The sequence below is a fragment of the Equus quagga genome, chromosome 15 (genome assembly GCF_021613505.1).
Source record: "Equus quagga isolate Etosha38 chromosome 15, UCLA_HA_Equagga_1.0, whole genome shotgun sequence".
In the NCBI taxonomy this organism is placed as follows: Eukaryota; Metazoa; Chordata; class Mammalia; order Perissodactyla; family Equidae; genus Equus; species Equus quagga.
This window is the reverse complement of record NC_060281.1, coordinates 79,896,168-79,920,593: the sequence shown is the minus strand read 5'-3', so window position 1 is coordinate 79,920,593 and position 24,426 is coordinate 79,896,168. Positions and strand designations below refer to the sequence as shown.

General features: G+C 52.5%; 1 protein-coding gene across 2 annotated transcripts; it reads right to left on the bottom strand.

Annotated features, from left to right (window-relative positions):
* Positions 1-1,494: 1,494 nt before the first annotated feature.
* On the bottom strand, positions 1,495-24,139 carry CABP1 (calcium binding protein 1). Of its 2 annotated transcripts, XM_046641490.1 has the most exons (7): positions 23,355-24,139; positions 10,441-10,620; positions 7,637-7,667; positions 7,245-7,388; positions 6,094-6,203; positions 5,714-5,861; positions 1,495-1,938 (listed from the first exon to the last, which is right to left on the bottom strand). In XM_046641490.1, exons 1-7 carry the CDS (start codon positions 24,000-24,002, stop codon positions 1,913-1,915), a joined length of 1,287 nt encoding a protein of 428 aa, XP_046497446.1. In that variant the 5' UTR covers positions 24,003-24,139; the 3' UTR covers positions 1,495-1,912. The 2 variants fall into 2 exon arrangements, with proteins under 2 accessions (XP_046497446.1, XP_046497447.1); XM_046641491.1 differs by lacking the exon at positions 10,441-10,620.
* Between the last annotated feature and the right edge of the window lie 287 nt (positions 24,140-24,426).

Below are 24,426 nucleotides of genomic sequence, written 5' to 3'. Positions count from 1 at the left end.
ACAGGTTGCTCCTCTGGCCCGCCAAGGCCGTTGTATTCCTGAAACAGCGTAGATCTGGGGTCTCTGGGCAGAGCTAAGTGGGCATAGGAGCTGGCAGGGCTGCAGGCCTGGCTCTCGGGGCACAGAGCCAAGGGCTTAGTCTCAGAATTGGATTATTGGAGTGAATTTGGAGCTCCCAGCTCCCCTGGCCACAGGGACATGGGGATTACCCAGGCCTCTGGCTGGAGCCCACAGCCCTTCCCACCTTGCCTGCCTGGTCTGAGAACAAGGATCCTCCCTCGGCTGCAGCTTATGGGCAGGGGATTCTCCACCCGCCTCCCAGTTCCAGCCTTGAGCTCACAGCCTCCCCCAGCTGCCTGGAAGCACACCTGCCTCCCATGCGTCTGGGATTTACAGCAGTGTTATTCAAATTATGGTCCTTGGGCTGGCAGGCATCAGCATCCCCTGGGAACTTGTTAGAGATGCGAACTCATGGACCCCACCCCAAACACTGAATCAGAATCCGTGAGGTGGGGCGCAGATCTGTGACTTATCAAATCTTCCAGATGATGCTTATGCAGGGTAAAGTTTAAGAACCACTGACTTGGAGTACACAGGTCCATCCCACACACTCATCCGATTATGCCCCAAGGCTGTCAAAGATTCTGGACTCAAACTTCTTCTTTGGACTCCTTCCACCCTTCACTTACTGAAATTAATTACAGTGGTTATAATGCATCCTAATATCGCCACGTGGCACAATTCTACTGCAGTGAACAGCGGCAGCTGGAGGGGTGCAGTGTGATGCCCTGAGAGCACTTACTGTGGGTTTCGTGATCCTTTATTATCCCCACGTTACATATGAAGAAACTGAGGTTCAGAGAGGGGACATGACTAGCCCAAAGTCACACAGCAAGTAAACCCAGGGTCTAACTACTCTACTGTCCCGCTTCCCACTCAGCAGAGAGGATAGCAGCTGTTTCTACATCTATCTTCTTACATACACTGGGTTTCCTCCAGGGCAAAAAACCTTGTCATCACTTCCTCAGGAAGGCCCCCTGACCTCCCCAGAGTAGGCCAGGCCTCCTTAGTGCGGGGCCCCTGCATTTTTCCTGAATAGTGGTACCACAGTTTGTAATCATATATCAATGTGATTATTTCCTGTCTGCTTCCTACACCAGTGTGAAAGCTCCGGGAAGACAGGAAGTGGGGCAGACCATGCTAGATGCTTATCCAATATCCAGTCTCCTTTTCTTCTAGAACTTGCTTTTGTTTGGGGCAGCTGCATACCCAGCCAAATCACTGCATCCCACAGGTTCTGGCTTCTGGGATAAGAGTGGAAGTGACTGGGTACCTAACCATACTCAATAAATGCATGTTGAATGCAGGAGTGTTCGGTCCTGGGCGTGCAGTTGGTACTCAGGAAATGTGTCCTCTAACCAGGCCCAAGGAGCAAAGACCACCTCCCCGCCCCCCACCAAGGACCAAAGAAAAGACGGCTGCCTTTCTCTTGGAAATATTTTTATTGGTTCTGAGATAGGGCTGAGGCGAGCTGGGACGGGCACAGAGCTAAGGAGGACGGCGAGAGGCTCTGACCCAGGGCAGACATGCTGTGTGGGGTCTTCTGGCGAGCTCCCTGGCCCACCCAGCCAGCAGCGGCTGGGTACATGGCACTTGGCGCCTGGCGTGACCTCTGCCGGCTTGGCACTGTGGCCTCCTCGTTGGCGGGCGCCCCCTTTCCAGTTGCAGGAGTTGTGAGTCTTTCACAGTGCGGAGGGGTGGGGGTCCGGGGTGGGCACCTCCCCCGGTGCAGGCAGGCCCCATCCGCCAGTACGTCCTGGGCTCTCGGCGGCTACGGCGGGCTGAGGCGTGCCCCGGCTCCTCTTCTCCCCACCTGTGGGAGCTTGGCAGTCCTGGAGGGGCCCTCGAGGCCTCAGCGGGACATCATCCGAACAAACTCTGGGAGGGCACGGGAGAGGTGGGGAGAAAGCAGCAGTCAGGGCTCAGTTCAGGGTGCCACCTCCCAATCTCCCTGTGTTCCCCTCCCCATTGCCACTGCCCTGACTCCCTGCTGGTCCCCCACATCCATTCGGCCCCCTCCAATCCATCTCCTACACAGCAGCCAGCAAGCTTTCTAATCTGCATATCTGACCCCTCTTAAACCTCCCACGCTCCCCACTGGACAGCATCCAATATCCTGACATGACCTCAAGGCCCTCCCTGTTCTGGCCCCAGCTGACATCCTCAGCCTCATCTCTCACCTTCACCTGCAATCTCTATGCTCTAGCTAAACAGGTCTCCTTTTTTTTTTTTTTTTTTTTTTAAAGATTTTATTTTTTCCCTTTTTCTCCCCAAAGCCCCCCGGTACATAGTTGTATATTCTTTGTTGTGGGTCCTTCTAGTTGTGGCATGTGGGACGCTGCCTCAGCGTGGTCTGATGAGCAGTGCCATGTCTGTGCCCAGGATTCGAACCAACGAAACACTGGGCCGCCTGCAGCGGTGCGCGCGAACTTAACCACTCGGCCACGGGGCCAGCCCCTAAACAGATCTCCTTTTCAGAGCCTCAGGCAAAACTGGCCCTCTCTCTCTCTCTCTCTCCCTCTCTCTCTCACCTCTCAGTTTTCCTGTAGCTTGTCCCCTCTGCCTTCTTTTTTTTCAAACTAGATTTTATTTTTAAGAGCAGTTTTCGGTTCACAGCAAAATTGAGCAGAAAGTAGAGAGATTTCCCGTATACAGTCACGCACCGCCTAACGACATTTCAGTCAACAACAGACTGCACATGCGACAGTGGTCCCATAAGATTAGTACCACTCGGCCTAGTACCATATAACTATAATTAGTAGCATTAGCTATGTGTACTAGGCTATACCTAGGTTTGTGTAAGTACACTCTATGATGTTCGTACAATGACAGAATCACCTAGTGATACATTTCTCAGAACATATCCCCATTATTAAGCAACACACGACTATACCCCTTGCCCCCCAAACAGCCTTCCCCACCATCAACCTTCCCCACCAGAGTGGTACATTTGTTACAACTGATGAACCTACATTGACACGTCATCACCCAGAGTGCATCATTCACATTAGGGGTCACTCTTGGTCTGGCACAGTCTATGGGTTTGGACAAATGTATAATGATATATATTCACCATGATAGTATCATAAGAAGTAGTTTCACTGCCCTAAAAATCCTCTTGCTCCCCCAATTCATCCCTTCCTCCCACCACAACCCCAGGCAACCAGTGATCTTTTAACTCTTGCCATAGTGTTCCCTTTTCCAGAACGTCACAGAGTTGGAATCATACAGTACGCAGCCTTTTCAGATTGGCTTCTTTCACTTCGTAATATGCATTAGAGGTTCCTCCATGTCTTTTCATGGCTTGATCGCTCATTTCTTTTTAGCACTGAGTAATATTCCACTGTCTGCATGTACCACAGTTTATCTATCCATTCTCCTACTGAAGGATATCTTGGATGCTTCCAAGTTTAGGCAATTATAAATAAAGCTGCTATAAACATCTGTGTGCAGGTTTCTGTGCAGGCATAACTTTTCAGCTCCTTTGGGTAAATATCCCTTCCTTCTTTTTCACCTGGTAGCTCCTACTCATCTCTTAGGGCCCTACTTATTTATAGCCTCCTCCAGGAAGCCTTTCCTAATCCCCCCTCCAGCTTGGTACAGGGGCCCCCCCTCTGGACCCCACAGCCTACTGTTCTTTTCTCAAAACAGAATGGACTGTACTGTTGGCTTCTGTTTTCCTTGCTGGTCTTGGGCCCCTCAAGGTGGGGATCAGGTCTCAGCACACAGTAAGGGTATAATCCATGCTGGCAGAATGAATGGGGGATGCTGGGGTTTCTAGGAATGGTTGTCATCTGTAGGGGGCACTATCTGGACACAGTATGACCTGAGATTTTCAGATCTGGTGGTACCAGAACCTTCTCTCCATCTATCCACACTCTTTTCTCCCTTGAAGGTCAACTTCTCCCCGGAAAAGGCCTCCTAACCTTTGTGTTCTGGACACACTCACACTCTGGCACATGTCTATTTGTCTTTCTGCTCAGAATGCAAATTCCTGAAGTCCAAAGTCTATATTTTACTGTATTTTTCCCCTATGTCCCATAGTGCCTTGAATGCGTTGTGCACAGTATTATGTAGTGGTTGAGATTCCAGGCCAGGGTTTATGACCCAGCTCTGCCTCCTAATAGTTAGGCAATCTCGAGCAAGTTATATTACTTCTCTGAGCCTCAGTTTCCTCATCTGTAACATGAGGTAATCACAGCACAATCCATAGAGTCATTGTGAGAATTAAATGAGATAATATATGTAAAGGTACTCAGTACAGTGACTGGTACATAATAAGTGTACAATAAATGATAAGTATTATGATTAATACTGATTGCTTTTTAAAAACTTTTACTGAGCATTAGCTATGTGCCAGCTACTGAGTTATGTAGGAAACGCAGAGATAAAGAAAATGGGGTTCCTGTCCTCAAAAAGTTCAGAGTCAAGTGGAGAGACAACCGTAACTAGCAATTAGGGGACAGTGTGAAGAACGAGGGTGAACCTGAGATGCTGTGAAAGCCCAGAGAAGAAATTCAATCCAGAGAAGCAGGGGAAAGTGCTGGAGGAAATGGTCCCACTGCTGGGTCTTGAAGGACGAATACAATTTAGGCCAACTGAAGATAGAAGAAAAGGCATCCTGACAAAAAGAACAGCATATTCCAGTGAGCGCCTAGCTGGTTCACGGACCGTTAAGTATTTTGGTATGGCTTTAAAGTGGAGTGTACGCGAGGAATGGTAGGAGCTGCAGCTAGGGAGGTGAGCTGTGGTCCGATCTTAGGGGACTGGAGTGTCAGGTTGAGGAGTGTGGTGTCCAGAAAATACCTACCATGGTTGGATGCATGAGTAGGTGGACAGATTGATGGATGGGGGCAGATGGACACCGGGATGGATGGATGGATGAGTAGATGGATATAGATGGGGAAGTGATTGTACAGACAGACGGACAGGTCAATGGAAGTGTGGGTAGAAGGAGGGGCAGATGGATAGAGATATGTCAATGTATGAACAAAAGTACAGAAGTATGGATGGAGAGATGTACATGGGTAGATGGACGCATGAGGGAATGCAAAAAAGAATGAATAGATGCATGGATGGATAAGTACATGGATAAATGGTTGTACAAGTGATTGTTTAGAGAGAGATGAATGGACAAATAAGCACCTGGAGGGATGAATAGATGGAGAGATAGAGGGGCCAGCCCGGTGGCGCAGCGGTTAAGTTCACACGTTCTGCTTTGGCGGCCCGGGGTTTGCCAGTTCAGATGCCAGGTGCAGACATGGCACCGCTTGGCAAGCCATGCTGTGGTAGGCGTCCCACATATAAAATAGAGGAAGATGGGCACGTACGTTGGCTCAGGGCAAGTCTTCCTCAGCAAAAAGAGGAGGATTGGCAGCACATGTTAGCTCAGGGCTACCCTTCCTCAAAAAAAAAAAAGATGGAGAGATAGATATTGAAAGATGGACAGGTAGATGGATGGATAAATGGATGGATGGGTGTAGGGATGGGAGGTGAATTAGAGGGATGCAGGAATGGAGCAGTAGGAGGATGGAAGGGTAGCGGGATGGGAAGTTGAAGTGAATTGATGGTTGCATGATGGATACCCAGTTGCAGGGCTCCATGGATGGCCACTACTGCTTTGGTTTCTCTCCCACTTTCAAGCCCCTCCTACCTTCAAAGTCCACTCGTCCATCTCCATTGAGGTCCACATCTCGGATAATTTCCTCTATGTCTCGGTGTCCCACCTGATGACCCAGGAGTTTCCTCATGGCTTCTCGCAACTCACTGGTGCTTATCTCCCCATCACCATTGGTGTCAAACTAGAGAGGGCAGGAAGGAGGGCGAGGTGGCTACAACATGGAGACTGTCGCAAGCAGATCCCAAGGCTCAGCCCCTTCTCCAGAGTCACTGTCCTCCCTTCCTCAGAGACCCTTCTCTGGCCAAGCTCCTTCCCTGGTCTGGGATCCAGATTCAGGTTTCTTTTCAAGTAGCCATCTTGGGGTTGGGATTACAACCTCTCCACTACCAGCCTGTCCACTGCCCATCACTCACCTCTCGGAAAGCATCTCGCAGTTCCTTTACTCCAATCATATCTGCTGTCTCCGCCAGGAGTTTAGGTCCCATTAGCTCCACAAAGTCATCAAAATCCACATGGCCACCCACTGGGGACAGAAGAAAGGGCTAAGTCATCCATCTAACCATTCCCCATCTCCACTTAGGCACCTGAGGGCACCACCAACTCCTCCCTGACCTGCCCAGTGCCAGATCCAAGGCTTAACCAAAGGCCAAATAATGAAAGAGGTGACCGTGGACGGGTGGCTTGTCAAAGAATGGCTCAGGAGTGTCCAGGGGTTGACTAAAGGAACAAGTCAGGAAGAGGATAGAGGTAGATATGGATAAGAGAAAGAAACACCAGGTCACAGAGACAGGAAAAGAATTTCAGAGGCAGAGAGATGGAGACACACACACAGAAAGGCAGAGAGAGAAGCAGCAGTTACGGGCGCCCGGCCCACATGCCCCCAGCCTTACCCTTGTCGTGCAGATGGAAACTCAGCTTCCAACTGGCTCTCTCAGTAGGTAGGAGCGCTAGAGGACCGACCCCCCTACACCTGCTAACACAGCTTCTAGCCAGGGACTGACAGGAGTTTGGGGGAGAAAGACCCAGCCGGTGAGGTGACGGCTGGGGGATAGTTCTGAGGCGGGCATGTGACATGCACTCCCTGAGCTCCCCAGCAGAAATAGACTCCGGTCACTCCCAGTGGAAGCTGATTGACGGAACACCCTCTGTTGGCTCCTCGTCTTCGCTGTCTCCCTTCCCTACGCCTGACCAACACTTTCCTTCACCTGCCAAGGAAACTACTTGCTCTCAAATCCTTGTCTCAGGGTCTGCTTCTGGGAGAACCCAAATTAAGACAGAGAAAAACCTAATAATAAGAGCATCCATCCCTCTGTTCAACTCTTGCTATGTGCCAGGTAGCGGGCTGTGACAGATATTCCCTAATTGACTTCCTGTGCTCCACTCCCCCTAGTACACCCCACATTTTACAGGTGAGGAAAGTGAGGCTCAGAGAGGGTAAGTGCTGTGCCCCAGGTCACAGAGCTGGAAGGAGCTGGGCCCAGAACTTGAACCCAGGCCTGTCTGACTGCACAGGACTGCAAGGCTGAGGATGGGAAGGGAAGGAGGTGGCCGTGGAGGGACTCACAGTTCATGTTGATCTGCTGGGAGAGCTCAATCAGCTCCATTTCGGTGGGCATGTAGCCCATGGTGCGCATGCAGTTGCCCAGGTCCCGGCAGTTGATGTAGCCGTCCTTGTCCTTGTCAAACTCTCTGAAGGCCTCTCGGAGTTCTGGGGAAGAGGACAAAGGTGGACGTGGCTGGGAGTGGGACCTGCAAAGGCAGCCCGAGGGCCCACCAGCTTGGAGAGCCAGACCCTGGAGCTGCCCAGGACTGCACACTCCTCTGACACCTGGCTCCACAGAGGATGCTCCACGGCTGTCCCCAGGAGGCCGAGGTGTGCCTCTCTTCCCACCAACCTCCCTTCCCTCACCTTGCTGGATGGCTGAGAAACCCTTACCCCTGAGGGGCCGATCTTACCTTCAATCTCCTCTGGCCGCAGTGATCTGTCCTGAAACAAAAGAATGGCTCCTATTAGCAGCTGCGATGGGCCCCGAAGTCACAAAATGCCCAACCTGTGGGCCATCCAAGCGGCAGCAGGCACTGGGTGGGAGGTGACAGGGCTGCAGCAGAGGTGTGCCTGGACCACGTCCTTGAGGGGAAGGCGCAGCCTCATATCTCCCATAGGCATGGGAGATGCCCAGGGACCCAAGAGCCCCATCCAGCCTGGGCACAGAACTTCTGCTCCCCTAGCCCCTTATTCCAGACACGAGAACGTGTTGGGGAAGAAAGCTGGTCCAGAGGCAAAAACCTGCAAATAAAACAGGGTCAGCAGGAGGTCACAACAGAGTGGAGGCCTGTAAGGCAATGGGAGGAGAGGGGCTGAGGGGAGAGAAGGCGGGGACTAGATAGGCAGCTGAGAGGAAGGGAGAGGAGGAGGAGCCCAGGCTGTGGAGGCAGGATGAGGGCTGCGTCCTGCTTCCTGGGCACTGCCCCACCTTCTCCAGTTTGACCCCCATCCTACACCTTGCCCTGTCACTGGACAGCATAGGACCCTGGGGGCCGCCAGTGCCTCTGGCTGCTGTCAGCGTCCAAAGCACATGTCTCCAGCCTCCAGCAGTGCCCAGGTCTCCTTGGGGAGTCAAGGAGACCCTGGGCTCTAGGCATCAGAACAGATGGCAGAGAAGTCTCCAAAGGGCAGGCTGGAGGAGGCAGGGGGCAGGCTCTGGCTGGTGAGGTGCCAGTCGGCCCAGGCGTGCCCAGGAGAAATGGCTGCCCAGCTGGACCTGCTTAGTAGGCTCCCAAAACCGGTCCACAGGGCTCATCCTCCCACATGTCACAGCTGTCTGCCTTCGGGCAGGGAGAACATGGGGGAGGGTGTGCCCACCCTGAGGAAGCACACACCAGGTGTGGGCATACCTATTATGAACACAGACACGCAGGCGTGCCACAGTGAGCATGAGGCATCTCAGCTGTGCACACAGGCTGTTCTAGCCCACAGGGCCAGGGCAGAAGAGACAGCTGCTGGCCCCCCACTCTAAACTGGCCCCAGGGCAAGGGACTTCAACTCTGGAAAAATCTGAGAATCTTCTAGAAAGGGGCTGCTGAGCAACATCTTGTGAGACAAACATGTGCACAGGACCCGGCGCTCAGACGTGGCTCTCTGAGGCAGGATAGTGCTGAGAGCATATATGAGCTTGGAATGAGCCGGCTGCAAGCTGCTGGGTCCTGCAGGTGGCATTTCTAGCCGAGGGTAGGATTCACAGAAGGTGTGTATGTCTCTGTGAGACGGTTGTACGGACTTCCACTTAAAAACGGTGCACCATGCAAGGGCTGTCACTCCCATTCCTAGTCAGACTTCGGTCTTGGTGACCAGAAAGATGTTCTTTGCAATGCCCTGTACCCCAGTAAGCAAAGCGACTAAGTGAGTATATGCATGTACACACATGCAGAGTACCCTCGCTAGGACGTGTTTTGTGGACATAACAAGTCCTTTCCCACCCTTCAGGCCTCAGGCAGCCTCCCGCTTCTCTAGGACCCAGCTCTGCAGGACTGCAGAGGAATGGGGTCCTGCTGACCCCCACTGCAGCCCCCTCCATTCTTCTCATATAGCGGGAGGCAGGGAGCAGGAAAGCCAAGGACCCCTTTGCAGTGAACCTGTGACCAGAGTTGGTCTGGCTGAGTCCTGGTGGCTGGCCCTTGAGGCACATACTCCCCAGTGCAGAGCGGCAGGGGTAAGTGTGGTAGAGCCAGGATGCCCACCGATGTGGCAGGGAAACCATGAGCGCCTGCACCGGGGATCAGGTGGGAACGGAGCACACACGGAACGATGTGGTCAGGGAGAAGAACTTGGCCTCTAGAGTCAACAGATTCGAGTGCAAAGCTTACATCTGCTACTTCCTAGCTGTGGGAGCTTGGGCAGGTTACTCTGTGAGCCACAGTCTCCTCATCTGTAAAATGGGTTAATACCAGTACCCACCTTACAGGGCCTTTGTGAGCATTCCGTGAGACAAGATAGCAGAGTGTTTACCACGTGGCATTCAATAAATGGAACCTGCAAATGTTTGTATGTGTCACATCGTCATTAATACCCTCCGCTCTGTGACTGTTCAGATACCTGTGGGAGGCTGTCCAACACAGTAGCCGCATGCGGCTATTGAAATCTGAATTGGAATTAAGTTAATAGTTTACTTCCTCAGTTGCACTAGCCACATTTCAAGTGCTCAATAGCCACATGTGGCTAGTGGCTACAGTATTGGTCAGCGTAGACTGTAGAATGTTTCCATCATCATAGAAAGTTCTACTGGACAGTGCTGTGTATTCAGTACTGTTGTTCAGAACACAGGAGGGCCCTTGAGTTAGACGCCCCGAATTTGAATCCTACCTCTATCACCCACCAGCTGTTACCCTAAGCGTGTCACCTCTCCAACTCAGTTTCCTCATCTGTAAAATGGGAATGATAATAGTACCCACCTCTTGGAGTTGTTCGGAGGCTTAAATGACGCAATGCACCAGAGCACTTAGCACAGTGCCTGGCACATAGTAAGTGCTCAAAAAAACCCAAAACAATGTTAGCTGCTATTATTATTTCTTGCTGGTGGATGTGGACTCACCGTGCTTTGCAGCCGAGAGTGGGAAACTTTGGGGGTCAGATTCACAAGTTGAGGGTTTGAGGTGTGTCTGTTGGGGACAAGGGCTGCGTGTACGGAGCCTCTCTTCCCAGCACCTCCTCACGCCCTGTGAAGCCAAGTCGAGTGTGGCTCCACTGGGGTCAACTTACGTACAGGCTGCCTGTTCTCAGCGAAGCCCTTGCGGAGGAAAATGCAGGCAGGGCCCAGCAGGTTGTGCATGACAGCGCAGTTTTGCGCCAGCATCAGGAGCGGTCCGGGGAGCTCGCCGCTGGCCGCCAGCCCCTCCTCGCTCGTCTGCACCACCGTGTAGCTCGTCTTCTCCTCCTGGCGCATCTTCAGCCAGCACCAAGCAAATACAAAAGAGGCAGGGCGTCACCTCTCTGCCCAACAGGGTCCTCCTGGCCCCAGCCTGGCTCCTGGTCCTAGAAGGGGCTCTCCTCAAGAGAAAGCCCCTTGAGAGTCAAGCAGCAGGGTTCGGAGAGCTCCCAGGATGCACAGATGCAGGCATCAGATTGGTCCAACAGATGGAGGCTCTGATCCTTGACTGAAAGATGCTCCAGGGAGAGCTGGGTGATACCCACTGTGTAGCACATGTGCGTGCCTACACACACACACGAGACATACATGTGCCCAGAATCACACACTTGTGTGCATGCAGAAGCTCAGAGAGAGAAGCAGGCAAAGGGAGGCTGTTCATTCAGAGACTAACAGAATAATGTCCTTTCCCAACTTCTCAGCGCAATGCCTGGGGCCAAGCTCCCAAACTGACTTCTGACCCTGCCCCCAGGAAGGCAGTGGGGGCAATCAGAGCTGGCAGCACAGAGAGCAGGCTCAGCTAGTCTGCTAGATTGGAGGTTGCAAACACAGGTGCCGTAGCTAACATAAACGAAGCAGGCAGGTGTAAGACGTGGGGCCCAGGGCAAAATGGATGCTGTGTGTCCCCTCTAAAGGGGCAACACGACTTAACTCCAGCCCAGTGTCGTCAGACCTTTTGATTTAAAGCACCAAGTGGTCCAAACAATGCACATCTGTGGGTTGGATTCCACCCAGTTTGTGGCCTCAAGACTAGACCCTCTCTGCCACCAGCAATTCTCCTTCGCCTCCTTCCCGCCTTCCCTGGCTCCCTGCCTGGCCCAGCCTGCTGACCTCTAAGGCTGAGGCAGGGGCCCTCTCTGCTTACCGAATATAGCTATGCTCCCAGGCCCTGGCCAACCCATCCTCCTCCCTGACGGTTCCCATGCAGCTATAAAAAGTCAGCACTGCCCACAGACCGTCCCCTTAGGACAAGAGCAGCATCCAGACACAACATTCTATTCCACCCCAGCCTCGTCAGGATGCCCAGCCCCTCCCCCTGACTCTCCCAGAATCCAGGTCAGGCACTTTGCCTTCAGCCCAGGACTCAGATGCCTCCCCTCAGTGTGGCGATTGGAGCCAAACCTTCCCAAGGAGGGAGACGGCAGCTGAGAGTCTGAGGGCTGTCTTTGTCCAAGAACCCCAGAGCTGCATACCCTACCCTTCCATCCTGCTGCTCCTCTTCCTGTCAGTCTCCTCCAGCTCCAAGAAGCTCACGCCCAGGAGATGCTAAGACCCAGGGGGCAGCCTGACCTCCAAGGCTGAGAACCAAACAACCTGCCCCGTCTCACCTTGTCCTCTCACGCTTCTTCCCCCAAAACCCCCACTGTGGAGCCACACACTAGCCTCTCTTCCACTTCCTAAGTCTCTTCCAGGTCTAGAGAGGGATGAGCAATATTCTGGTTCCTCAAAGGGGAAGCAGCAACTCAGACCTGAGGTGAAGGACCAAGTCCAGTGGGTGCAATAAGGTCATCTCGGGATCTCAGAACTTGAGGGTGTCAGATAGACCAAGGGCTCTGTCTGGTTTGATGACCAAAAGACATTCAGAGCCTCAGCCACACTCGCACAGGCTTCTGGGACCTGGCTAGAGCAGGGGCAGAACCAGAGAGACCTTCCAACTGGGAGAGTGGCTCAGAGGAAGCACGGCAGTAGACGGTGGCTTATGCCCAGGAAGCACTCTCAGAAGCTGTTTATAGAGAATCGGCCTTTTAGTTTCTGGCTGACTCCTGCACATTTGGCTCACAGTGAGCACAACCCAGGAGGGAGGAGGCCGCAGGCTGCACAGAACTCTGAGAGGCACATCAGTATCCTGGCTTTGGAATCCAAGAGTCTTGGGGACAAATACAGGCTCTGCCACTTGCTTGCTATATGACCTTGGGCAGGTCACTTCACTTCTCTGTGCTCTAGTTTCCTTCTCTGTACAGGGGGCTATTCATGTCTACTCACAGGATTCTGTGAGAAATAAATGAGCTATTGCATAGTGCCTACAGCATGGTAAGAGCTGAATAAATGAGTTGCCATGGTGATGACAATGACGATGACAACGAGGATGACGATGATGGTGATGATGATGCAACTTAAGAGACGCTGGGTGCCAGAAGGCATTTACTTTTGCTGGCAGAGGAAGTAGGAGAATATTTGCTAATCAGGAAAGAAATTAGAACGATGGAGAATTTGCTCCCACGAAGAATGAACCAGTGGTGGCTGGGGAATTTCCACTGCCTCTCTTGATCATAATACTGCCTGGCACCAAGTTGCCCCGGGAGGCTGCTGTTCCTCCTCGGCCAGTGATGGCACCTGACAGCCTGGTCCTGCCCTGCTCAGAGCCTGCTGTGGCCGCCTCTCACCATTACCAGTTTCCCAACTACCACTTAGGAAGCCAAATGGGCAGCAGCCCACAGGCTGACAATGTCTCCTGGCACCGAGGGGACATCTCCTGAGTGTGGCATGGCAACAGGAGGGGCCAGCATGCCTCATGACCTAACAGCTTTCTAACAACACAAGCTGGCCAAGAGTAGGCAGGTCAAAGCTCCCCCTCACTGAAGATATTCAAGGAGACATTGAATGAGTGAGCAGTTGGTGAGGTGGGAGAGGGGACTGCTGCTGTGAGTGGGAATTTGAACTAGCTGGCCTAGAAGGTCAGATTCAGGAATCTATGAATAATGTTAATGACAGCAGGAAAAGGAGAAGGGCAGCCTCTCACAGAGGCAAAAATAAAATACCAGCTCTGGATTCATACAGACCAGGGTTTAAATCTCGGCTCTGCTTCCAGCCAGCTGTGTGACCTTAGGAAAGCTCTTATCTCTGAGTCCAGCTCCTTTCTCTATAAAAGAGCCAAGAGAACTACTTGATGGAAAGGAACAAATGAGATAACAGATGTTGGATACATTGTAGGTATTCAGGAAAAAGCAATTATTATAGCTATAAAAACCAAAATGGACTGCAGTAAGTTTTATGGTCTTTTACCTTATCCCATGGACTCAAAATCTCTCCTATTTTCCTTTTTTCCTCCATCCCCCTTCTCAGAAAACCCAGAGTGGAAAAACGATGGTTATGATGACAATAATACTAGCTAACATTTATTGAGAACTATATTCCAGGCACTGTGCATAGCGCTTTACTTAGTGCTCTCAATCACCTTAGGAGGTGGATATTAGTATTTCCACTTGATGGACAAGGGAACTGAGGCACAGAGAGGTCAAGTAACTTATCCAAGGTCATATGGCTGGAAAGAGGAGACCCAAGAGGTCAGACTGTTAAGCAGTCTACTGTGTAGAAGATGCATAAGGTGGGACAAAAAGACAGTCTCGTTCTTAAGTTCACCTTTCAAGCTCTGGACAGAACCCAGGGGAAGGGCTTTCGCCCTGTGGCCCTCTAGACTAATTCAGATTAGTTTCTGCTTCTCTGCAACAGCGTGGAGGCCACTGCCGATGCAAAAGCCTCCCCTAAGGAGATGACAGATGATGGGGTGGGGCGCACAGAAGAAACAGTCAACCCTCGGAAAGATCCCAGGAACAGCGAAGATCAAAAGGAATTTGATGTGAGCAGCTTAGCTAAATGAGGAAGACGACAAGCAGAAAATCCTGAAATGTCCTAAATTGGGAGGCTGTCAAACTGATCGAGGAGGTAGGATGGGGTTAGGGACACAGGGGCCATTAGCTAACCTGAGACCTTGGGTTAGTCACTTAACCTAAGTGACAATCAAATTCCTCGTCTGGAAAACGCAAGCATTGGAAGAAAACATCCCTATTATTCCTTCTTTCTTTAAAATCGATGAGTTTCTTCTATGGCCTGAGTACAGAGGGGTAGAAATACAGGCAGAGCCCACTTGAAGGAAAACCCTAAAGAGGCAAGCCCAGACTTGCATGAAAAATGCCTTGGAGGTGATTATTTGCTTTCCAAAAGGAATTTCTGCAAAAGAATCTTATCCTGGTGTATAAGCCATAAATCCCCTGTAGGAAGCGACATGCAGACACCTTTGCTCAACATCCTATTTCTCAGTGGAAACAATGCTGGGCCCTGAACCAGTCCAGTCCTAGCTGAGATTCTCTGACCTGACTCAAGAATTATCGAGGGTAGAAGGGCGTACGCTGCTTGGTTCCTTTCAGTAGCAATGGGATCTACTTCAAAACGCACAACTCTGAAGGCTTAGAGACCAGCAGAGAGGGTCAGAGACCCTCAAAGGAGATGAAGGAACCCCCAGCCCCACTGCTGGGAGGGAGCCAGCAGCGGCAGGGTCAAAACCCAGCTCAATCCCCTATGATCCTGCCAGGTCCAAGGGGGTCTGTCTACTCATATCCTGAACAGCCATGCTTTTCATTTTACAGCCCAGGAGCTACGTGGTTTCTTTCCTAAATATTGTGCAAATTCCAAAACACAGTTCCCCATGCAGCTCCAAGTCCCAACTTCAGCTCAGAGTCTGGGACATAGAAAACCGTGATAGGAGGGAATCCAGAGGTAAGAACAGGGAAGCAGCTTTAGACAGAACCCCTGGCAAAGGTAGCAGGCTTCAGATGCCCCTCCCATCCATGCCTAGCCTCTGGGACAGATGGCAAGATGCCCCAACCCCTACCCCAGGTCTTGGGAACTCCAGAAACATACCTTCCTTGAGAGATTTCTCAGTGGAGACTTGACACAGTTGCCCATCCTAAGCTGAGGCAGCCCCTCTCAGGATCCCCGGGTCCATGAAGGAGGCTCCTGGGGGCTAAGAGACCTTAGTCCCGGTCACCGCCAACCCCAGCCTCCCTCTGCCTGTGCCGCTCTTCCTCCAGGACCGATCTGAGCCCTCTCTCTTGTGCGCGTGCTCTCTTACTCGTCTGCCTGCTCCTGCTCTCTGATTTTTTTTTTTTTAAGTGGATTGTGTGTGTGTTTGTGTGTGTGGGTTTAACTTTCTGGGCACTTTCTTAAGGAGATGAAGGCAGGAGGGGAGAGTGCAGGGCACAGAGAAAAATCACCCAGAGAGCTGATGGCAGAGGGCAGCCGAGCTGGAGAAGGCTGCTGGATCATCTATATCAGATTAGAGCTGAGTCCTCTCTCTGGCTCATCCCCCTTCCCTCAGCCCCCCCTCTCCCACTGCCAAATCTGCAGGGAGATTGTCCGGGGGTGGGTGGGCCAGAATGGCAGCTGCAGCTGGGAATTAGGCCAGCAGACCCAGAAGGGGAAGCAGGCTAGTTTGGGCCCCCAAGCCAGGGTGCCTCCAAGCTCCCAGCCTGGTATGTGCATTCTCACACACACACACACACACACACACACACACAAGCACACGCACATCCTAATTGCCCCCTGGCAATCGCAGCTGGATTGAGAGCAGGCGGCTCTAGTTGAGGGCCCGGGAGATCTTGTGACATCTCCATCACGCTCCATTTTTCACACTTGCCTCGTCATTGAAATGGGATGAGCCTCCAGGGCGGAAGCACACTGAGCCAACAGCAGTGAACAGCTCCTTCTGCTCCCTTGGCTGTGTGAGGTCTCTCCGACCCAAGCGAAGCCAAGAGACCGCCCTGAGGGGGACAGGATGGAGGCAGTGCTGGCACAGAGGGCCTGAGCGAGGGTATGAACCTTCTCTCCTAATCCTCTGCCTAATCCTGAGTGAGGATCTTTCACTGGCTTCCTTGGGGTGCAGAGTAGAGAGGCCACTCTTTGCAAAGCGGTCTTCAAGGTCCCACAACTGGAACTTTTTAGGTGACTGGCTCTTCCTCATCCTCCTAGGTTCCAGCTTCGATGTGAATTCATCTCAAGCCTCAGTTGTCACATTCAAGACCTACAGCCGGAGCCAGATGACCCAAGAGAGGAAATGTCCCTGCTTCCCTGCACACAGCTTCTCCCAGCAGGGGGCAGCAGAGATAGCCTGGGAAGCTGAACTCCCAGGCCCTGATGCAAGAACCCTTGTATGCGTCGCTGAAAGAACTTTGAGTCCAGAGAGGCTCCTCTCCTAGGGACTTTTTGCCCAGTTTTGGTGGCTGGTCAGAACTCTCGTTAGGGAAGATGGGTGGGGACGCTGCCCAGAAGGAGCCACAGGCTCACTCCCAGGGAGCTGAGGAAGGAGGTCCCTGGATAGCTCTTGACGACTGTGCTGCTGCTGACGACAACGGAATGGTTTAATCAGGAAACTTATTCAGCAGCCTTGTTTGGACCAAACCTCCGGAGCGGGATATGGAGAAGGAGGAGCAGCCCCTGGGGACAGAGGGAGGAGCCTGGAGGGGGGGTTGTTGACGCCTAAAGGGCAGGAAAGGGGTGAAGTTGCCGGGGGAGCTGGAATGGGAAGAGTGAGCAGCCAACATAAATGCCTTCTTCAAAGACGTGTTCCTTGGAAACAGAGCATGAAGGCAGCATCTCCATAGTCGGGGTTAGGGTCACGCAGAAGAATGATGGACTCAGATGAATGGGAAGGATCTGGAGGCCTGGGGTTGAGTCCTGGCTCTGCTGGCTTCTGACGTCTCACATTCCAGAGCTTCAGTTTCCTCGGAAAACGAGGCTTCGCCTATCTTGCTCATAAAGCATATGTGCGGAAGTGCATGGCACCTAAGAGGTACTCCGTAAGTAATTATTAAAATGGAAAGAAGAAATATCATTGTCCAATTTGTCCATATGTGCCAGGCACTGTGCTTGGCTCTGGAAATGTTGCAACGAGCAAGATAAACACGGCCCCTGCTTTCAGGGAGCTTCCATTCCAGCAGGTGGCAGGAGATATTAAAGAGCTAGGAACGCAATTACATTTCAGGTAAATGCTCTGAGGGAGAAACATAAAAACTCTGAGAATATGACACAGAGGGATCTGATCTAGTCTGGGGGGATCAGGAAAGACTTTTAGACCAAATCTAGAAAACCGACCATCTGTAGACTCTTTTGAAAAGCTAGGGCTCACCAGGGACCCCAGAGCAGACAAGGGTTAGGCTCCAGGTACAAATCCAATTCATATTAACTGAATGGGTGGATGCACAAAAGGGCAGCACAGTGTAAAGCAGAGGTTCTCAATGCTGGCTGCAGATCAGAATCACTGGGGAGCTTCCCCACAGATTCTGATTTAACAGATGTAGGTGAGCTCTGGCCATCGGTGTTGGTTAGTACTCCAGGTAATGCTAACCGGAAGCCAGTGTTGAGAACCACTCATGTAGAGGTGAAGATCTTGGAATACAGAGTCAGACAGATTTGGGTTCAAATCTTTCCCTGCTGCCTAGCAACTGTGTGAACTTGAGACACGTCAATCCTTCTGGGCCTCAGTTTATTTATAAAATGGGTACTCTAATAACACTTCCCTCTAGGGCTCTTGTGAGAAGTTCATGAAATAGCACATGCAAAGGGCTTGGTGCAGTGCCAGGCACCCAGAAGGTGCCCCCCGCCCCTGCCCAGCACTGGGCTTAAAGGGCTGCGCGTGGCCTCCATGCACTCAGTGCGATACCTATTGTCAGACCTGGTGACTTCTGCCCCCTGCAGGCCAGCTCCGAGCACAGCACCCACTTGTTGACATTGGGATAAGCCTCTGTCCTTGGAAACAAGACATAGGAGACAGCAAAACAAGGCTCCTACGGAAAAGTCACACACTTTGAAGAAATCCCATCCCTCTTTAGTGGGGAGGGTGCTGATGCTAACTTGAGGCTTAAGGGCAGCAAGGGATTCAGGGATTCAAACACAGAGCTTGCTTAAGCTATTTGGGGTTGGGCAGGTGTGGTGGTGGTGGTGGTCCTGAGCGACGAGTAACTGGTGATCTGGAGGGGGCAGGGGGCTTGACTCTTAGCAGAAAATTTTTAAAAGGGCTGAATGGTGGGGGCTTCTCTAAGGAGAAAAGCACACCACACAGCCCCACCTCCCCATCCCTATTCACTGTGGCAGCAGCCCGTGGGCCTCCGGAAGCAGCACTTTGAGTTCTGGAATGGAATAATAGGATCAGAGGGATAAGAAGGGTAAACCCGTTGCTGATTATTCCTGATTAGGAGAGAGGCTGGCCTTCGGCCCTGATCAGCCATTGCCAGCATATGAACTTGGATGGCAGCCCAGTGCTAAGATACTCGGGAAAGCTGGATCGTAACCTGAGAGGTGCTTTGTGGATGCTTCTGACAAATAGGAAGCACACTTCTGTGACTTCCCACCCAGCAGCATGGTGCGGCACAGGCAGGTTGTTTGGAGAGACGCTGACCAAGTCACAGTCCTGTCATTTATTTACTGGGTGACCTTTGGACAAGCCGCTTCCCCTCTCTTGAGCCTGTTTCGTCATCTCAAAAATGGGGGAAGATAATGCCAGCCTTCACAGGTTGCTATGAAGATAAGACGATGAGAAGAGACTTCATCAGCTGTTTAGTGGGCTCTAGACTGAGGTCTCAAGTACCCTTTTGGCTTCCCCAAAACAGCTAGAGGCAAATGGAGACGTCCTGGAGGACTCTCACCAACTGACAACTGACGCCAAGCCCCTCCTACCACCTATGACTAATGTTAACCACAAACAGACCTGCTCTTTCCCCTTCCCCAGGCCCCAGAGGAAAGGCAATAGGGGCTCCCAGCCCTCTCAGGGAGCAGTAGGCAGAGACTCGGCCGGGCAGGAGTGAGTAATATACACAGCTCTCATGCAGTTGAATCCATTAGGACCCAAACCATCACGGTCTCTCTCTCCCATCTCAACTATAGGAACTAAGAAACCTCTGAAGTCCAGAGGCTGGAGATACCAGTCATTCATTCACTCATTAAATAGAGATCTTCCTCGACTTATGATGGTGGAAAATATCATACACTGAAAATGCTTTGGGGCCCTGCCCCGTGGCCAAGTGGTTAAGTTCGTGGCCAAGTGGTTAAGTTCGTGCACTCTGCTTTGGCGGCCCAGGGTTTTACCAGTTCGGATCCTGGGTGCAGACGTGGCACTGCTCATCAGGCCATGCTGAGGCAGCATCCCACATAGCACAACCAGAAGGACCTACAACTAGAATATACAACTATGTACTGGGGGGCTTTGGGAAGGAGAAGAAGGGAGAAAAAAAAAGATGGGCAACAGATGTTGGCTCAGGTGCCAATCTTTAAAAAAAAAGAAAGAAAATGCTTTTAATACAGTTAACCTACCAAACATCACAGTTTAGCCTAGCCCACCTTAAATGTGCTCAGAACGCTTACATTGGCTACAGTTGGGCAAAATTATCTAACACAAAACCTATTTTATAATAAAGTGTTGAATGTCTCATGTAATTTATTGAATACTGTATGAAAGTGAAAAACAGCATGGTTCTCTGGTACAGAATGGTTGTCAGTGTACTGGTTGTTTACGCTGGTGATGGTGGGGCTGAATGGGAGGTGCACTTGCTGCCACTGCCCAGCATCAAAAGAGAGTATTGTACTGCATATCACTAGCCTGGGAAAAGATCAAAATTCAAAGTATGGTTTCTACTGAATGTGTGTTGTTTTTGCACCATTATAAAATCGTAAGTCAAAAACCATCGATGTCTGTACTGCCATCCCGTTATGTGCAAAGCAGTATTGGAATGGGGCTAGCCTACCGAAATCAGAAGAGATGTCTCTATAGCTAGAAAAAGGGAAAGGACGCGTCAGAGCTGTGGGTTTTATTCGCATTTGCCTCTTCTCCAAGGGGTACTTCTTCCTGAACTTAGGGTAAGGAGCAGAAAGACTTTTCTTAAAATAGTTTTCCAAGACCCAATGCCAAGAGTTGCCTTAAGTCATGCCTATTTTGAGTTAACTTCTGAGCAGCTGGGTGGCATGTCCTTAGCTAGCCACAAAGAGGCTATTAGGGAAGGTCCTTTGTCATTCAGCTCCTTCCTTTAATGCCTTCCTCACCTGGCTCAGAGTCAGCTTTCAAATTACCTCCGGCAGGCCCTCATTCAGACGATTACTCTATTAATAATAACAACATTAATGAAGGCTGCCCTTTTTCCACCACCCACAACGAGTCAGGCCATTTGACATCCTTAACCTTATGTTACCCTCATAACAGCTCTGGAAGGTAGTTTTTGTCAATCTCATTTCTGGATGAAGAAACCCAGATAGAGAGAGAAAATAACAGCCCCAAGGTCACAGCAAGAGGAAGTGACAGAGCTGGGACTGGAACCTGCAGCTCTAGCATCTCCCACGCCACCATTCCATGCCTTAGCCTCAAAACCACACCATCTCCCTGCAGGCAGTGATGATGCTCGGTGAGGTCACCGGAAGAATCCTAATTCCTGTTCCCCTAATGTAGGAATCTATCTTGACACCTTCAGTGTCAATTTGCACCCTGGCTCCTCCTGACTCCATTACAAATGGAACGAAGAAGATCTGACGCAGCCCTTGGTAATCAACAATAATAACAATAATAATAATAACTAACATTGATAGAGCCCTTGCTCTGGGCCACACACTGGGCCAAGCTCAGTGCCCGTCTCCATATCTCATTTAATCTCCCAAAAACCCATCAAGGCACTGTGATTATCCCTGTTTTGCAAATAAAGAAACAGAGGCTTATTGAGGTTAAGTGATTCACTTCAGGTAAAAAAAAAAAAAAAAGGAACTTGGAAGACACGAAAAATATACTTCCTCAGGGCTATACTTTGCCCTAAGCAGATCTTATCTGGAAGTTTCTGCCTTCAGAACCCTATTTCCCTTCTCTCGGTCCGACCCTGTCTCTATGGACAGAAATCTCAATGCAGAGAGAAGGGAAGGAAAGATTCATTCCCTTCTGTTGCAGGAGACTGGAGACATTGGCACAGAAGACCCAGGCCGGGTTTTGTTGTTGTTGTTACTGTTGTTCAGGCAGATGCCTTACAGCTGTCAGCAGGAAGCCCAAACTGAATGCGCTGAGCTTTAAAAAAAAAAAAAAAAAAAATTCTGTAGCTCCAGAGGCAAGAGCTTCCAGAAGGAGGTAGTAAATATTTGATGGGACCTTCCAGCTCTTCCTGGCTCAGGTGACCCTGGTGACATTTCAGAACACTGAGCTGGAGAATATTCCTCATTTAATGACTGAGAAACGGAAGGATGAAGACAAGCAGGTAGCTGGAATGCTCTGAGCTCACAAAGGGCCCATGCAGAAAAATTCTACGAGACTGGAAAGAAAGGGCTCTTTTTCCAGGAACGAAGTCAGATCACCAGCAAACTGAATAACCAGAAAGTGTGTGATTCTGGGCAAATGACCTACCCTTCCAAACTGCTAGAGTACAAACTCCAAAATAGCCAGAACCCCGGCTATCTTCTTCACTGTTGTCTCCCTAGTGCCCAGCAAATGCCTGGGCAAAGTAGGTTCTCAAAAAATATTTGATAAATGGTGAATAAATGTCACTGATTCAACAACACAGTATTCCTTTTGCAACCCAGACCCACTGCACAGACCACTCCTCCCCTCACACCCTACACTTCCTCACTAATATATAAGCCACTGCAGGGAACTACTCCCTCAACACATCATGGCACTAACTCTAACAGCCCTGGTCCAAATCTCTACTCTGCAGAACTGTTTCCAGCTAACTCAGCTAACGAGGGCTCCCTGCAGGAACAAAGCCACACACCGCTGCCCTATCACACCACCACAGCAGCCCCGTGCAACCCGAATCCATGTGCAGCTGCCTTCATGTCAGACCTCCGCCAGCATCAGCCGCTGCGGAGTACTATTTTGAAAAGAAATGTGCAGATCTGAAGCAAAATACACACAGCCTCCTTGGAATTCTGATCCAGCATGGCAAGCCAGGAGCTTGAAACAGCTTCTTTACGCTACATCCCAGCACAGAAACGCTCAGGCCACCCTCTTCCCCTACACACCACGCAAACACTCTGATCAGACCTATGCATTACACCCCTCCTCGGCTGCCCGAGAACTGTCTCAACGCTGTGCCATTGAGCTTGACTTCATTACAGACTCAGAACTAGAGGAAATCCTGGCTTTGCTCAGGAGTTCACAGGTCGCTTTCTGCTGAATCTCTCTCCACAGCAGCCCACCCCCAAACTGTAGACCTAGATTAAAGGGCAGATTCCCAGCTGCCAGGGATCCTTGAGAGAAGGGTCTAGAAGAAGCAAAAGGAGCCACTGGTGACACTTTAGTGACCTTTCTGACCCTAGAATGCACACCAATTCAGGCTAGGCTGTTATTCCATGTCCTACAACTTAACAACTGCCCAACTGCTATCCTAATGCATCCCTGGAGTGACAACCTCCTTAACACACCCCAAAGTTCCAGTTCGAGCCCTAGATCTGTACAGCCCCTCCATGCCTACCCAGACACTTCTCTTTTCTCATATTTTTGAGTCTCCCTCTAGCTCTCCTAACTTTTCCCAGCTTTTGGGGGCCACCACAGGCAATGGCTAGGGTCCTTCATCCCCAAGCAAGGCTGTGTGCCCCAAAGTCCCCCCGACTCTTGACCCCCAGACTCCAAACTCCTTGCTGTCTTGGGTCGCTCACTGGCGGTCTTGGTCAGGGGCCAGAGGAGTGGGTTTGGCGCCACCTGCTCGGAGCGCCCCTCCTTGACCCCCACAAATCTGCGGGCGGTTTGTGGCGGTCGCTCCCTTCCCGAGCTGGCAGGTGGAGGGAGGCTGTGCGGTGGCAACCGGCCCAGAAGAGGCCCGGGGCGTGGACAGCGCACAGGGTGCTGAATCAGGCACGGGGGAGGAGAAGCGCTGGCAAGGGCGCCGGGCTGCGGGAGGACTAGGGGAGCGTGACCCGGGGGGCCGCGGGCAGCAGGAGGAGGGCTGTGGGCGCGCGGCCGCGGCAGGGTCCCGAGCGCCTTTCCCGGGAGCGCGGGAGGGAGGCGCGGCCCTTACCTGGCCGAAGGCGGAGCTGAGCATAGGGCGCAGCTGGTGGAGGAACGGGTCTGCCTCAGACGCGGCGGCTGGAGCGGAGTCCCCGCGACCCGGGGCTCGCAGCGAGCCCCGGAGGCCGAGCGCCGGGGACAGCCCCCGTTCCTCCCCATCCCGCCCGCGGGCCGGCGGCAGCGGCGACGGCGGCGAAGGTCGGGACGCCGCGGCCGGCAGCGCCTCCCGGGGCCTGCAGTGCGCCTGGGGGAGCCCGCGCCGGCTCCCTCGCGCGCCCTCCTCTCGCGGCGCGGGCCGGCACAGGGGCCTCCGCGAACTGGGGTCCCCGGACGGCGGCGGCGTGCCCGGGCAGGTGCCGGGCAGCCGGCGGCTGGGCAGCACTGGCTCCCGGGCAGGGCCGTGGCGGGGAACCCGGCTGCCCCCGCTCGCTGCCGCCGCCTTCAGCAGCGACGTCTTGGACTCGCTTTTGGCGATGTGCGAGCTCATCGCGGCGGGGCCCGCGCTCGCATGGCCCGGCGGGGGCGGCGCGGTGCGGCGCGGCGCGGGGCCCCCGGCGGGCAGAGAGCGGGGCGCCCGGCGGGAGCCAAGCCCGAGGACGCGCTGGAGGCGGGCGCCGTCCCCCGGCCGCTTAAATGCGGCCCCGTCGCCGCCGCCCATGTGACAGCGCAGCCTCTACGCCCGGAGCCCGGAGCTCCCCGGCGGCTGGCAGTGCGGATCTGGGGGGGCCGCCGGCTGTCCCCGGAGAGCCCACCCCCGGCTCCCCGGCGGCCCAGGTACCGCCGCGCCCCGCCCCTTGCCCCGCCCCGCGCTCGAGGAGCCCCGCTTCCGGGCGGCCCCTGGCGGCGGAGGGGGCGCTGCGGCGCAATGCCGGGAGCGCAAGGGAAGGGGCTCGGCGAAGGGCCCAAAGATGCCCAGACCTTGACAGCACCGGCAGTGCCCCTTAACACGCCTGGAGGCTCCCACAGTGCCCTGGAACCGCCGGAACCACCAGAAATGCAGGCGGGGTGCACTCCCCAGGGGGTACAACTTTGGAAATGAGGACGAGAGAGGTGCAGTAAACTAAAAGATGAAGGCTCTATGA